Genomic DNA, 14,357 nt, shown 5'->3' on the forward strand with positions numbered 1-14,357 from the left:
ATGGAAGCAGGACTATTAAAGAGTTAGAATAAACTATCAAGAAAGGTCTGAGAATTGTCTGTCCAAGGCAAATAGATTTTATTACATTGTAATTCACATACAAGGCAACATTGACATTAAGGCATTTAACATAGCATTTATAATCTAGGCATGATCAGAGAGCAAAAGAGGCTGCATTTACTAAGAATTGCATTTATACCAAAATCAACAATTTGTTTTCTTGCATAAAAGTTGTGGTTATGCTTTTCTGTCACTACAAAAACACTGTATAGTGAAATCTCAGTAACACTTAAAGGCCCACTGCAGTCTGTCCTGGTTCCTCCTGGCATCAGAGATGACCATAGAGACTATTATTACACTCTGGTGTTTCCCATTTCCTCATGATCTTTCCCCATTAATAAAGGTGTTTTCAGTTCTCTTTGCATAAGCTTTATTTCGGTTGCCCTGTGTGTTTGTCCCGAGTGAGTTTCTAGTCCTAGTGTTTGTTGTTTTCTCCTGTGTTACTGTGATCCTTATGTTATCTTTTCACAGTAAAGTATTTGTTTATCCTTAATCATTAGTTCCTCGTCTGGTCCATTCTCTGCACTTGGGTTCAACCCCACCACATCAGTCAAACTAGATTTTCCAGTGTTTTATATATTTCCACACTATGAGGTTGGAATAATAGTGTGAAAATTATAATACCCTTTTAGTGTAAGAGTGGTTTGAATAAAAAATATTCTGCTGTTATGGTGGGATGGAGTTTTTCACCAGGCATTAAAGTAGTTAAGACCAATAAGAGCTTTCCAAATCTTTCTGACAATAAGTTAGTTTTCCACTCCCATACAGTCCTAGCAAAATTCTTGCTTTGAAATTGTTCTTAGCTAAGAAGCTGCTTTTTGACCTTTTTAAATTCAAAACAATGACCGTAAGGTACTTAATTCAACATTTGTATGATGATGAAGCCAGCTCCGATGAAGAAAAAGATGGTCAAGACAATTGGGTCTATGGAGAAAAACAAAACAAGAATGAATGGACAGTGGAGTTTATACTACAGCAACACTTTACATTACAGTGCCCTTAATACTGTGTTACTACTCACGTACCTATGTAGCAGACATGAGTCAGTAATGGTTGCTTATTGTCACGTGATGGGTAGCCCTGCCTGTGCCCCTTCGGGCAAGTAGGGAATGTTCTCTTGTTCTAATGTTCAAGATGTTGGTTTCTCCCACGGTAGACCCGGGTTCATATCTCGCATGTTACAATTAGTGTAAGTATTGTATTCACTCATTGTTAAGATGTCCTTACAGTAGTAACCTTAACCCTAAATGCAATGTGGGTACAGTGTAACACTTGTTATACTGTGATTATAATAAACAGTAAGGGCACTAACGTAAAGTGTAACCGCACTTACACATGCAGTGAGGACAATATATAAAGAGTGGTACTCAGTGATGTGTTTGTGTGTGGTGAGGACTGTATAAATGCCAAAGGCTCTATTGCAGGAGAAGTATGTGTTTACTACAGACCTGTGAATTAATTACCTAACTCAGTTGACAGAGAGGAAGGAAACTGCTCAGGGGTTTCACCATGAGGCCAATGGTGATATTAAACCTGTTACAGAGTTTAATGGCTGTGATAAGAGAAAACAACTGGGGATGGATCAACAACAGTGTAGTTACTCCACAATACTAACTTAAATGACAGAGTGAAAAGAAGGAAGCCTGTACAGAATACAAATATTCCAAAACATGCATCATGTTTGCAACAAGGCACTAAAGTAGAACTGCAAAAAAATGTGGCAAAGAAATAAATGTTTTGTCCTGAATACAAAGCATTATGTTTGGGAGCAAATCCAACACAACACATCACTGAGTACCACTTTATATTTTTAAGCAATGTTCACCATGCTCAAAGGGATATTCAATGTCTGCTTGTTGTTTTTTAACCCATCTGCAATAGGTGCCCTTCTTTACAAGGCTTTGGAAAACCTCCCTGGTCTTTGTCGTTGAATCTGGGCTTGAAATTTACTGCTCGACTGAGGGACCTTACAGATAATTGTATGTGTGGGGTACAGAGATGAGGTAGTTATAAAACAATCATGTTAAACACTATTGCACACAGAGATAGTCCATTCAACTTATTATCTGACTTATGCAAATGTTTATTTAGGCTTACCATAATAAAAGGGATGAATACTTATTAACTACAGACATTTCAGCTTTTCATTTTTATTAATTTGTAAATCAGTGACACAAATGTTAATCTAATCAATTTTAAATTCATGCTGTAACACAAAATGTGGAAAAAGTCAAGGGGTATGAACACTCTGAAGGCACTGTATTTGTTTCCTAATACAGTTGAAGTCGGACGTTAACATACACCTTAGCCAAATACATTTAAACTCAGTTTCATACTTCCTGACATTTAATCCTCATAAAAATACCCTGTTTTAGGTCAGTTAGGATCACAACTTCATTTTAAGAATGTGAAATTTCAGAATAATAGTACAGTGATTTATTTCAGCTTTTATTTCTTTCATCACATTCCCAATGGGTCAGAAGTTCACATACACTGAATTAGTATTTGGTAGCATTGTTTAACTTGAGTCAAACGTTTTGGATAGCCTTCCACAAGCTTCCCACAATAAGTTGGGTGAATATTGGCCCATTCCTCCTGACAGAGCTGGTGTAACTGAGTCAGGTTTGTAGGCCTCCTTGCTCGCACACGCTTTTTCAGTTCTGCCCACAAATGTTCAATGGGATTGAGGTCAGGGCTTTGCGATGGCCACTCCAATACCTTGACTTTGTTGTCCTTAAGCCATTTTGCCACAACTTTGGAAGTATGCTTGGGGTCAATGTCCATTTGGAAGACCCATTTGCGACCAAGCTTTAACTTCCTGACTGATGTCTTGAGATGTTGCTTCAATATATTCACATATTTTCCCTACCTCATGATGCCATCTATTTTGTGAAGTGCACCAGGCCCTCCTGCAGCAAAGCACCCCCACAACATGATACTGCCACCCCCGTGCTTCACGGTTGGGATGGTGTTCTTCGGCTTGCAAGCATCCCCCTTTTTCCTCCAAACATAACGATGGTCATTATGGCCAAACAGTTCTATTTTTGTTTCATTGGACCAGAGGACATTTCTCGAAAAAGTACAATCTTTGTCCCCATGTGCAGTTGCAAACCGTAGTCTGGCTTTTTTATGGCGGTTGTGGAGCAGTGGCTTCTTCCTTGCTGAGCGGCCTTTCAGGTTATGTCGATATAGGACTCGTTTTACTGTGGATATAGATACTTTTGTACCTGTTTCCTCCAGCATCTTCACAAGGTCCTTTGCTGTTGTTCTGGGATTGATTTGCACTTTTCGCACCAAAGTACGTTCATCTCTAGGAGACAGAACGCGTCTTCTTCCTGAGCGGTATGACCAGCAAAGAGGCACTGAGTTTGAAGGTAGGCCTTGAAATACATCCACAGGTTCACCTCCAATTGACTCAAATTATGTCAATTAGCCTATCAGAAGCTTCTAAAGCCATGACATCATTTTCTGGAATTATCCAAGCTGTTTAAAGGCACCGTCAACTTAGTCTATGTAAATTTCTGACCCACTGGAATTGTGATACTGTGAATAATAAGTTAAATAATCTGTCCGTAAACAATTGTTGGAAAAATGACGTCATGCACAAAGTAGATGTCCTAACCGACTTGTCAAAACTATAGTTTGTTAACAATACATTTGTGGAGTGGTTGAAAAACAAGTTTTAATGACTCCAACCTAAGTGTATGTAAACTTCTGACTTCAAGTGTGTGTGTGTGTGTGTGTGTATTTTTTATATATATATACACACACACTGCTCAAAAAAATAAAGGGAACACTTAAACAACAATGTAACTCCAAGTCAATCACACTTCTGTGAAATCAAACTGTCCACTTAGGAAGCAACACTGATTGACAATAAATTTCACTTGCTGTTGTGCAAATGGAATAGACAACAGGTGGAAATTATACGCAATTAACAAGACACCCCCAATAAAGGAGTGGTTCTGCAGGTGGGGACCACAGACCACTTCTCAGTTCCTATGCTTCCTGGCTGATGTTTTAGTCACTTTTGAATGCTGGCGGTGCTTTCACTCTAGTGGTAGCATAAGACGGAGTCTACAACCCACACAAGTGGCTCAGGTAGTGCAGCTCATCCAGGATGGCACATCAATGCGAGCTGTGGCAAGAAGGTTTGCTGTGTCTGTCTGCGTAGTGTCCAGAGCATGGAGGCGCTACCAGGAGACAGGCCAGTACATCAGGAGACGTGGAGGAGGCCGTAGGAGGGCGACAATCCAGCAGCAGGACCGCTACCTCCGCCTTTGTGCAAGGAGGAGCAGGAGAAGCACTGCCAGAGCCCTGCAAAATGACCTCCAGCAGGCCACACATGTGCATGTGTCTGCTCAAACGGTCAGAAACAGACTCCATGAGGGTGGTATGAGGGCCCGACGTCCACAGGTGGGGGTTGTGCTTACAGCCCAACACCGTGCAGGACGTTTGGCATTTGCCAGAGAACACCAAGATTGGCAAATTCGCCACTGGCGCCCTGTGCTCTTCACAGATGAAAGCAGGTTCACACTGAGCACGTGACAGACGTGACAGAGTCTGGAGACGCCGTGGAGAACGTTCTGCTGCCTGCAACATCCTCCAGCATGACCGGTTTGGCGGTGGGTCAGTCATGGTGTGGGGTGGCATTTCTTTGGGGGGCCGCACAGCCCTCCATGTGCTCGCCAGAGGTAGCCTGACTGCCATTAGGTACCGAGATGAGATCCTCAGACCCCTTGTGAGACCATATGCTGGTGCGGTTGGCCCTGGGTTCCTCCTAATGCAAGACAATGCTAGACCTCATGTGGCTGGAGTGTGTCAGCAGTTCCTGCAAGAGGAAGGCATTGATGCTATGGACTGGCCTGCCCGTTCCCCAGACCTGAATACAATTGAGCACATCTGGGACATCATGTCTCGCTCCATCCACCAACGCCACGTTGCACCACAGACTGTCCAGGAGTTGGCGGATGCTTTAGTCCAGGTCTGGGAGGAGATCCCTCAGGAGACCATCCGCCACCTCATCAGGAGCATGCCCAGGCGTTGTAGGGAGGTCATACAGGCACGTGGAGGCCACACGCACTACTGAGCCTCATTTTGACTTGTTTTAAGGACATTACATCAAAGTTGGATCAGCCTGTAGTGTGGTTTTCCACTTTAATTTTGAGTGTGACTCCAAATCCAGACCTCCATGGGTTGATAAATTGGATTTCCATTGATTTATTTTTGTGTGATTTTGTTGTCAGCACATTCAACTATGTAAAGAAAAAAGTATTTAATAAGATTATTTCTTTCATTCAGATCTAGGATGTGTGGTTTAAGTGTTCCCTTTATTTTTTTGAGATAGATATATAGATAGATATATCTATCTCACACACACACACACACACACACACACACACACACACACACACACACACACAGAACTTACTGTTGTGTCCAGCTTGACTAACAGCTCTCTTCAGTCTAGGGCATGCTGAAATGAGAGTAAAGAAAGCTTAAGATAACTATGTTGTACAGATGGTACATATTAGTGGGTCATACATGCTTATTATAACAGCACCATGCATTAGACATTGTGTTACCGAAATAATATGCAGACTTTTTCCCCTCATGTTATCGTTAACCATCTGTGGTACTCACTAGCTTCGGTGTTGGAAAGGTAGTTGCCAACACCGTCCTCCAGGTCCAGTTTAACATCCTTGAGCATGTCAAGGCAAACAATGTAGAACTTGTGGTCCTCAACACATGGCACACACTTCCCAGAAGAGGGAAATGAGGTCACGGAACAGTTGAAAAAGGGCAAAATTTCAGCACTTCTTGTCCACAGTTTGTCATTTGTGATTGAGTCAAAAATGTTCCTCACCTCTGAGAACCTCTCATTATTGCAAGTGAAACACACAGACGAGGTGTTCTGAGCTGTAGAACAGAAAGATGCTTTAAAAGAGGCTTGGGCCTAGACTCATCAGGCAGGTCATTACAACAAGAGACAAATGTGTACGTTGAGGTTTAGTTTTACACCTGTAATACAAATTTACGCCAATTAACAATACAACTAGACAATTTTTGTGAGCTACAGTGCCTTAACTAAATGGTGAGAGATCTCTGGGCGCCCTATAGCAGAGGCCTGGTAAACAGCCAGACAGAGGTATTTTTCCTTATTGTTGACTAGCTAGAGCATACTGTCTGGCTGATGTTTCAAGCTCTTCGATTTGGCACCCCTTATATAGGCTTCCTGTAGAGAACATTACAGGAATATTCCAGCCAGGCGCTGAGATTGATAATATTATTGCACTGATTGAATCTATTTGGGCAGGCTATTATGTCAGGGAAAGCTACTTCAATGTCAATAAACGGGAGTCTAAATAAGTGAACACATGCATAGCGGTATAAGGACAGCTTACCTGTGGCATAAGACTGTGACACCAGTGACGCAAGACATGCTACTGCAAATAGAACTGAAATAAAGCAAACAAGAGCTCATGCATGCTGGTTTATGGAGTTATTGAAACAAGCCCATTTTCAATGTCCAGACATTATTGGTTAAAAAAAAAATAATGCATATGCAGTGCAATGAAATGAAATAGGAAATCAAGAAGATCACCTCAGGCTATAGTGCTTTTTTACTATAGATCACAACAGGGAAGTGGTAGGACAGGGATCAACTACAGTACATGCCAATTAGTCGGAGGTGATTTTGCTCATATAAAACCCTGGTTAGAAATCTAACATGGCAAAGCTGAGGTTGAAATACTGAGAAGTGTGTTCACTTACTTCTCCAATCCATTTGTTTGAGCTGTGGAGAAAAATATTAAAAAGTAATTTTAGTAATGTATAAAGTAGGCTACTACATATCCAGCAGGTATTTATACAGGGGATAATGTCTCTGTATTGGACATTCATTACCATAAACCTCTACGGCTATCCAATATACTATTGTGGTTCCACATCCCCCTGACCTCAGTCCAACTACACTGAGTGTACAAAACATTAGGAACACCTGCTCTTTCCATGACATAGACTGACCAGGTGAATCCAGGTGAAAGCTATGACCCCTTATTGATGTCACATGTTAAATCCACTTCAAAATCAGTGGAAATGAAGGGGAGGAGACAGGTTAAAGGATTTTTAAGCATTGAGACATGGATTTTATATATATATGCATATATGTATGTGTGTGTGTGTGTGTGTGTGTGTGTGTGTGTGTGTGTGTGTGTGTGTGTGTGTGTGTGTGTGTGTGTGTGTGTATATATATATTGTGAGTGTTTTTCCACACTCAACAGTTTCCCATGTGTATCAAAAATGGTCCGCCATCCAGCCAACTTGACACAACTGTGGGAAGCATTGGAGTCAATATGGGCCAGCATCCCTGTGGAACGCTTTCGACACCTTGTAGAGTCCCTGCCCTGAAGAATTGAGGTTGTTTTGAGGGCAAAGGGGATGAAACTCAATATTACGAAGGTGTTCCTAATGTTTTGTATACTCAGCGCATATTTTCCTTAATCTTTGCCTTGAGAGGCTAAAGACCCTACAAAATCCAAGTCAGCTTGTGGACCAGCCCCATGGAATTGCATCATCCGCATGAGAAGGGCCAATGCCTTTTCACACCGGGCCATTTTCGAAGTTGCAGAACTATGCTATTATATAAAAAAATAACAAATAGAAGAGACCATTTGGTACTGTCACGTTTGTCGTCGGATGAAGGAGCGGACCAAGGCGCAGCGTGTATATCGTTCCACATTTTATTTACACTGAAACTATGCAAGATATACAAAATAAACTAAATAACAAAAACAAACCGTGGTGAAGAGGTGCAACATACACTAACTCAAAAACAATCTCCCACAAACCCAGGTGGGAAAACTACTTAAGTATGATCTCCAATTAGAGACAAAGGTGACCAGCTGCCTCTAATTGGAGATCATCCCAAAAAAACAGAAATACAGAAACAAGAACATGACAACATAGAAAATCTAAACACAACCCCGTCACGCCCTGACCTACTCTACCATAGAAAATAACAGCTTCTATGTTCAGGACGTGACAGTAGTACCCCCCCCCCCCCCCCCCCAAAGGTGCGGACTCCGAACGCAAAAAAATTTAACAAAAAAGGGAGGGTTAGGGTGGGTGTCCAATGTCAGTGGCGGCTCCGGTGCAGGACAAAGAACCTTCACCTCCCGCGGATCCTCCTGTATCGGAGGTGGTTCTGGTGCGGGATGAAGAACCCTCTCATCCTGCTTATCCACCAGCATAGGTGGCGGCTCGGGTGCAGGACGACGAACCCTCTCCTCCTGCGAATCCAGCATCATAGGAGGCGGCTCCGATTCGGGGCGTAGCCCCCGCTTTCTCCCTCCGCTTTTGTGTCACCGGACCGCGGGCCGTCTCAGGAGGCTCCGGACCGCGGGCCGTCTCAGGAGGCTCCGGATCGGGAACTGTCGCCGGAAGCTCTGGACTGGGAACTGTCGCCGGAGGCCTGATGCGTGGGGCTGGCACAGGTGGCGCCAGACTGGTAACACGCACCTCAGGGCGAGTGCGGGGAGCAGGAATAAGACACACTGGACTGGAGAGACTCACTGGAGGCCTAGTGCGTGGAGCCGGGACAGGTGGCCCCAGACTGGTGACACGCACCTCAGGGTGAGTGCGAGGAGGCGGCACAGGATATACTGGACCGTGGAGGCGCACTGGAGGCCTGGAGCATATGGCTGGCACAACCCGTCCTGGCTGGATGCTCAGTTTAGCCTGGCAAGTGCGGGGCGCTGGCACAGGACGAACTGGGCTGTGAAGGTGTACTGACGACACAGCGCGTAGAGCTGGCGCAGGATACCCTGGACCGAGGAGGCGTACTGGAGACCAGGAGCGCTGAGCCGGCACAATCCGTCCTGGCTGAATGCCCACTCTAGCACGGCAAATGCGAGGCGCAGGCACAAATCGCACCGGGCTATGAATGCGCACTGGCGATATAGTGTGCATCACAGCATAACTCGGTGCCTGACTGGTCACATGCTCCCTACAGTAAGCACGGGGAGTTGGCTCAGGTCTACAACCTGACTCTGCCAATCTCCCTGTGTGCTCCCCCAAAAAACTTTTTGGGGGCTGCCTCTTGTGCTTGCCTCGTGGTTGGTATAGTACCTCGTAATATCGCCGCTCTGCTCTCGCTGCCTCAATCTCCTCCCTCGGACGGCAATACTCCCCAGCCTGACTCCAGGGTCCTTTCCCATCCAGAATTTCCTCCCATGTCCACTCCTGATCACGCTGCTTGGTCCTTTGGTGGTGGTGGTGGGAGATTCTGTCACGTTTGTCGTCGGATGAAGGAGCGGACCAAGGCGCAGCGTGTATATCGCTCCACATTTTATTTACACTGTGAAACTATGCAAGATATACTAAATAACAAAAACAACAAACCGTGACGAAGAGGTGCAACATACACTAACTCAAAAACAATCTCCCACAAACCGAGGTGGGAAAACTACTTAAGTATGATCTCCAATTAGAGACAACGATGACCAGCTGCCTCTAATTGGAGATCATCCCAAAAAGCATAGAAATACAGAAACAAGAACATGACAACAGAAAATCTAAACTAGACAACCCCGTCACGCCCTGACCTACTCTACCATAGAAAATAACAGCTTCTATGTTCCTGACGTGACAGGTACGACCCGTGATATGATTCAACAACCACATTCATAGGCCTACTTACAGTGCATTCGGAAAGTATTCAGACATCTTGACTTTTTCCCCATTTTGTTACGTGACAGCCATATTAAAAAAAAAAAAAATACTTTGAAGAATTTTTTTGAATCTACACACAATACCCCATAATGACAAAGTGAAAACAGGTTAAGAAATGTTGGCACATTTATTAAGAATAAAAACAGATACATTATTTACATTAGTATTCAGACCCTTTGCTATTACTCGAAATTGAGCTCAGGTGCATCCTGTTTCCATTGATCATCCTTTAGATGTTTCTACAACCTGATTGGAGTCCACCTGTTATTAATTCAATTGATTGGACATGATTTGGGAAGGCTAACATCTGTCTACATATGGTCCCACAGTTGGCAGTGCACGTCAGAGCAAAAACCAAGCCATGAGGTTGAAGTAGTTGTCCGTAGAGCTCCGAGACAGGATTGTGTCGAGGCACAGGTCTGGGGAAGTGTATCAAAACATTTGTAGCAGTGAAGGTCCCCAAGAACACAGTGGCCTCCATCATTCTTAAATGGAAGAAGTTTGGACCCACCAAGATTCTTCCTAGAGCTGGCCGCCCAGCCAAACTGAGCAGAGGGAAAGATGAACGGAGCAAAGTACAGAGAGATCCTTGATGAATACCTACTCCAGAGCACTCAGGATCACCTTTTCCCATAAAAACACTTTGGAAGAGCAGTGAGCAGATAGGGATGTGGCAATCCGCTCAAAGGCGGTACAAGTCGGTTTTTCCGACCAAGATCAAACTCTGTTGAGGGTGCAGGATGGCCTGAGTGGATGTGGAGTCCATAGAACATGAGAGGTCTATGGACAAGGAGACTGCAATCTATGATTTGGTTACCCACTGCCATCAACCATTAATATTTGTGTTTCCTGTGCAGAGAAAATCTGTGGAGGGAGCTGAAGGTTCGAGTTGCCAAACATCAGCCTCAAAACCTTAATGACTTGGAGAAGATCTGCAAAGAGGAGTGGGACAAAATCCCTCCTGAGATGTGTGCAAACCTGGTGGCCAACTACAAGAAATGTCTGACCTCTGTGATTGCCACCAAGTACTAAGTCATGTTTTGCAGAGGGGTCAAATACTTATTTCCCTCATTAAAATGCAAATCATTTTATAACATTTTTGACATGCGTTTTTCTGGATTTTTTTGTTGTTATTCTGCCTCTCACTGTTCAAATAAACCTACCATTAAAATTATAGACTGATCATTTCTTTGTAAGTGGGCAAACGTACAAAATCAGCAGGGGATCAAATACTTTTTCCCCACTGTAAACTTGTTTTACTCCAGTGTTTGCATACAAAGTAAATGTAAACAAACATTATATAGTCTCAAATCATATGGGTTAAATCTATAATTTTGATACCATGGATGGTAAAAGTCCTTGCACTCTGTCTATTCATTTCAGTGGTTACATTTCTCCAGCCCCATCCCTCAGATTTTTACCGGAACAGGGGCGGCGCTAACTTTTGGATATTGTTTCTACTGCGGATTTGCCGCTTTAAACTCACCCGAGTTGCTTGGAATGATTCCGGTGTCCCCATCTGTCCTCACAGGCTGAAGATTAGAATTTTTGCGCACCAGGGAACTCAGCGCCAGTCCTTGGATGTCACTTTAAAAATAAATAGTGACGTTTCCATCCTAAAATGAAAATAATGTAGTCCAATTTCTTTCCTAAATCCTGTGAGTCAGCTAGGTCTCTAGTGTGTTTCTCTGTGTAACAACTGGCTGCATTGCTGTGTGCCCTTCTCCGCTCTCACCCGACAGCTCTTGCCACTAGCTCCCCGCACTAGTTTTATAGGGGAGACAGTGTCACGACAGAACTCGATCGTTTATGACGACACCAGTGCTTATTTCAAAGAGCGCTCCGTAAACCACGCCTCAGTCGGCAGAACTATGCATGTTGAACTGTGACAAGTTTGGCGCACCAAAAGACACATTTTTACAATGGGTCTGCCTTGATTCTGTGTAGCCTAGTTATGCCAATATATTCGAGACCTGTGTATTGCAGTTCACTTTGTCTTTGACTAAAAATATATGTAAACTTCTGACCCACTGGAATTGTGAATTATAAGTGTGAATTATAAGTGAAATAATCGGTCTGTAAACAATTGTTGGAAAAATGACTTGATTCATGCACAAAGTAGATGTCCTAACCGACTGGCTAAACTAGTTTGTTAACAAGAAATTTGTGGTTGAAAAAACGAGTTTTAATGACTCCAACCTAAGTGTATGTAAACTTCCGACTTCAACTGTATGTACTTGAAAATGTATACATTGAGAAATACAATGGTTCCGAAGGAGATTGCTGCCGTTTTACGATCCAATAACAATTGTGTTATTGTGTATGTTTTTTCGTAAGTAATTTTGTACATCATGTTTCTGCCACCGTGTCTTATGACCAAAAAGAGCTTCTATATATCAGGACAGCGATTTACTCACCCCATACTGGAGGAATAATTTTTCATCAACGAGTTGGACGGGAAAGATTTACTTCAGACGCCCGACAAGGCCCTCATCCCCGTAATTCGCAGGAGAAAGAGACGGAGGTATCGTAGACGAAGATTCGGGTGCCTGGTTAGGATCCGTCGCCAAGAGGGTAATCTACCTTTACCATTGGTCCTATTAGCCAATGTACAATCAATCGATAATAAAATATACAAACTATGATCACGTATATCCTACCAACGGGACATTAAAAACTGTATCTTGTGTTTCACCGAGTCGTGGCTGAACGACGACATGAATAACATACAGCTGGCGGGTTTCAAGCTTTTTCGGCAGGATAAAACAGCGGCCTTTGCTAAGACGTGTATTTGTAAACAACACCCGGTGCACGAAATCTAAGGAAGTCTCAATGTTTTGCTCGCCTGAGGTAGAGTATATCATGATAAGCTCCGTACCACCACAAACCGATGCTGGCTCTAAGACTGCACTCAATGAGCTGTATATGGCCATAAGTAAACAGGAAAATGCTCACCCAGAGGCTGTGCTCTTAGTGGCCGGGGACTTTAATGCAGGAAAACTCAAATCCATTTCACCTCATTTCTACCAGCATGTTATATGTGCAACCAGAGGGGAAAGAAACTCGAGACCACCATTACTCCACACACAGAGACGCATACAAAGCTCCCCCCTCACCCTCCATTTGGCAAATCTGACCATAATTCTATCCTCCTGATTCCTGCTTACAAACAAAACTAAAGCAGGAAGCACCAGTGACTCGGTCAATAAGAAAGTGGTCAGATGAAGCAGACAATAAGCTACGGGACTGTTTTGCTAGCACAGACTGGAATATATTCAGGGATTCTTCTGATGGCATTGAGAAGTACACCACAGTCACTGGCTTCATCAATAAGTGCATCGATGACGTCGTCCCCACAGTGACGGTATGTACATATCCCAACCAGAAGCCATGGATTACAGGCAACATCCTCACCGAGCTAAAGGGTAGAGCTGCCGCTTTCAAGGAGCGGGACTCTAACCCGGAAGCTTATAAGAAATCCCACTATGCCCTCCGAGAAACCATCAAAAAAGGCAAAGCATCAATACAGGGCTAAGATTGAATCGTACTACACTGGCTCCGATGCTCGTCGGATGTGGCAGGGCTTGCAGACTATTACAGACTACAAAGGGAAGCACAGCCGCGAGCTGCCCAGTGACACGAGCCTACCACACGAGCTAAATAACTTCTATGCTCGCTTCGAGGCAAGTAACACTGAAGCATGCATGAGAGCATCAGTTGATCCAGATGACTGTCTGATCATGCTCTCCATAGCCAATGTGAGTAAGACCTTTAAACAGGTCAACATTCACAATGCCGCAGGGCCAGACAGATTACCAGGACGTGTACTCCAAGCATGCGCTGACCAACTGGCATGTGTCTTCACTGACATTTTTCAATCTTTTCCTGTCTTGAGTCTGTAATACTAACATGTTTCAAGCAGGCCACCATAGTCTTTTTGGGCACCGGGACTAAGGTAACCTGCCTAAATGACTACAGACCCGTAGCACTCACGTCTGTAACCATGAAGTACTTTGAAAGGCTGGTCATGGCTCACATCAACACCATTATCCCAGAAACCCTAGACCCACTCCAATTTGCATACTGCCCCTAGAGATCCACAGAAGACGCAATCTCTATTGCACTCCACTGCCCTTTCACACCTGGACAAAAGGATCACCAATGTGAGAATGCTATTCATTGACTACAGCTCAGCATTCAACACCATAGTGCCCACAAAACTCTTCACTAAGCTAAGGACACTGGGACTAAACACCCCCCCTGCAACTTGATCCTGGACTTCCTGACGGGCCGCCACCAGGTGGTAAGGGCAGGTAACAACACATCCGCCACACTGATCCTCAACACGGGGGCCTCTCAGTGGTGTGTGCTCGGTCCCCTCCTGTACTCCCTGTTCACTCATGACTGCATGGCCAGGCACAATTCCAACACCATCATTAAGTTTGCCAATGACACAACAGTGGTAAGCCTGATCAACGACAACAACGAGACGGCCAGGTCTCTGACCTCCCTATAGGCTGTGTGGTGCCAGGACAACAACCTCTCTCTCAACGTGACCAAGACAA

General features: G+C 44.0%; 1 protein-coding gene across 5 annotated transcripts; it reads right to left on the minus strand.

The window, feature by feature from the left end:
* Positions 1 to 54: 54 nt before the first annotated feature.
* Positions 55 to 11,666, minus strand: LOC145877562 (uncharacterized). 5 transcript variants are annotated; one of them, XM_082973408.1, is made up of 7 exons: positions 11,279 to 11,666; positions 6,835 to 6,856; positions 6,465 to 6,518; positions 5,704 to 5,979; positions 5,492 to 5,536; positions 1,524 to 1,593; positions 55 to 984 (listed from the first exon to the last, which is right to left on the minus strand). In XM_082973408.1, the coding sequence occupies exons 1-6, from the start codon at positions 11,309 to 11,311 to the stop codon at positions 1,565 to 1,567; spliced, it is 459 nt and encodes a 152-aa protein (XP_082829534.1). In that variant the 5' UTR covers positions 11,312 to 11,666; the 3' UTR covers positions 55 to 984; positions 1,524 to 1,564. The 5 variants fall into 5 exon arrangements, with proteins under 5 accessions (XP_082829534.1, XP_082829536.1, XP_082829537.1 ...); XM_082973410.1 differs by lacking the exon at positions 1,524 to 1,593 and having other exon boundaries at positions 5,704 to 5,818; positions 5,927 to 5,979; positions 11,279 to 11,626; XM_082973411.1 differs by lacking the exons at positions 1,524 to 1,593; positions 6,465 to 6,518 and having other exon boundaries at positions 5,704 to 5,818; positions 5,927 to 5,979; positions 11,279 to 11,650.
* Between the last annotated feature and the right edge of the window lie 2,691 nt (positions 11,667 to 14,357).

This window comes from Salmo salar, chromosome 03 (genome assembly GCF_965601325.2).
Source record: "Salmo salar chromosome 03, fSalSal1, whole genome shotgun sequence".
Lineage (NCBI taxonomy): Eukaryota > Metazoa > Chordata > Actinopteri > Salmoniformes > Salmonidae > Salmo > Salmo salar.

Excerpts from the sequence above, each read along its gene's own strand:
- LOC145877562 (XM_082973407.1), bottom strand. The coding sequence starts at position 11,311 with ATGGGGACACCGGAATCATTCCAAGCAACTCGG. Across the intron at positions 6,519-6,834 it reads CAAACAAATGGATTGGAGAA|TTCTATTTGCAGTAGCATGT; the intron begins GTAAGTGAACAC and ends GCTTTATTTCAG. Across the intron at positions 5,537-5,703 it reads CCTTTCCAACACCGAAGCTA|CATGCCCTAGACTGAAGAGA; the intron begins GTGAGTACCACA and ends CTCTCATTTCAG.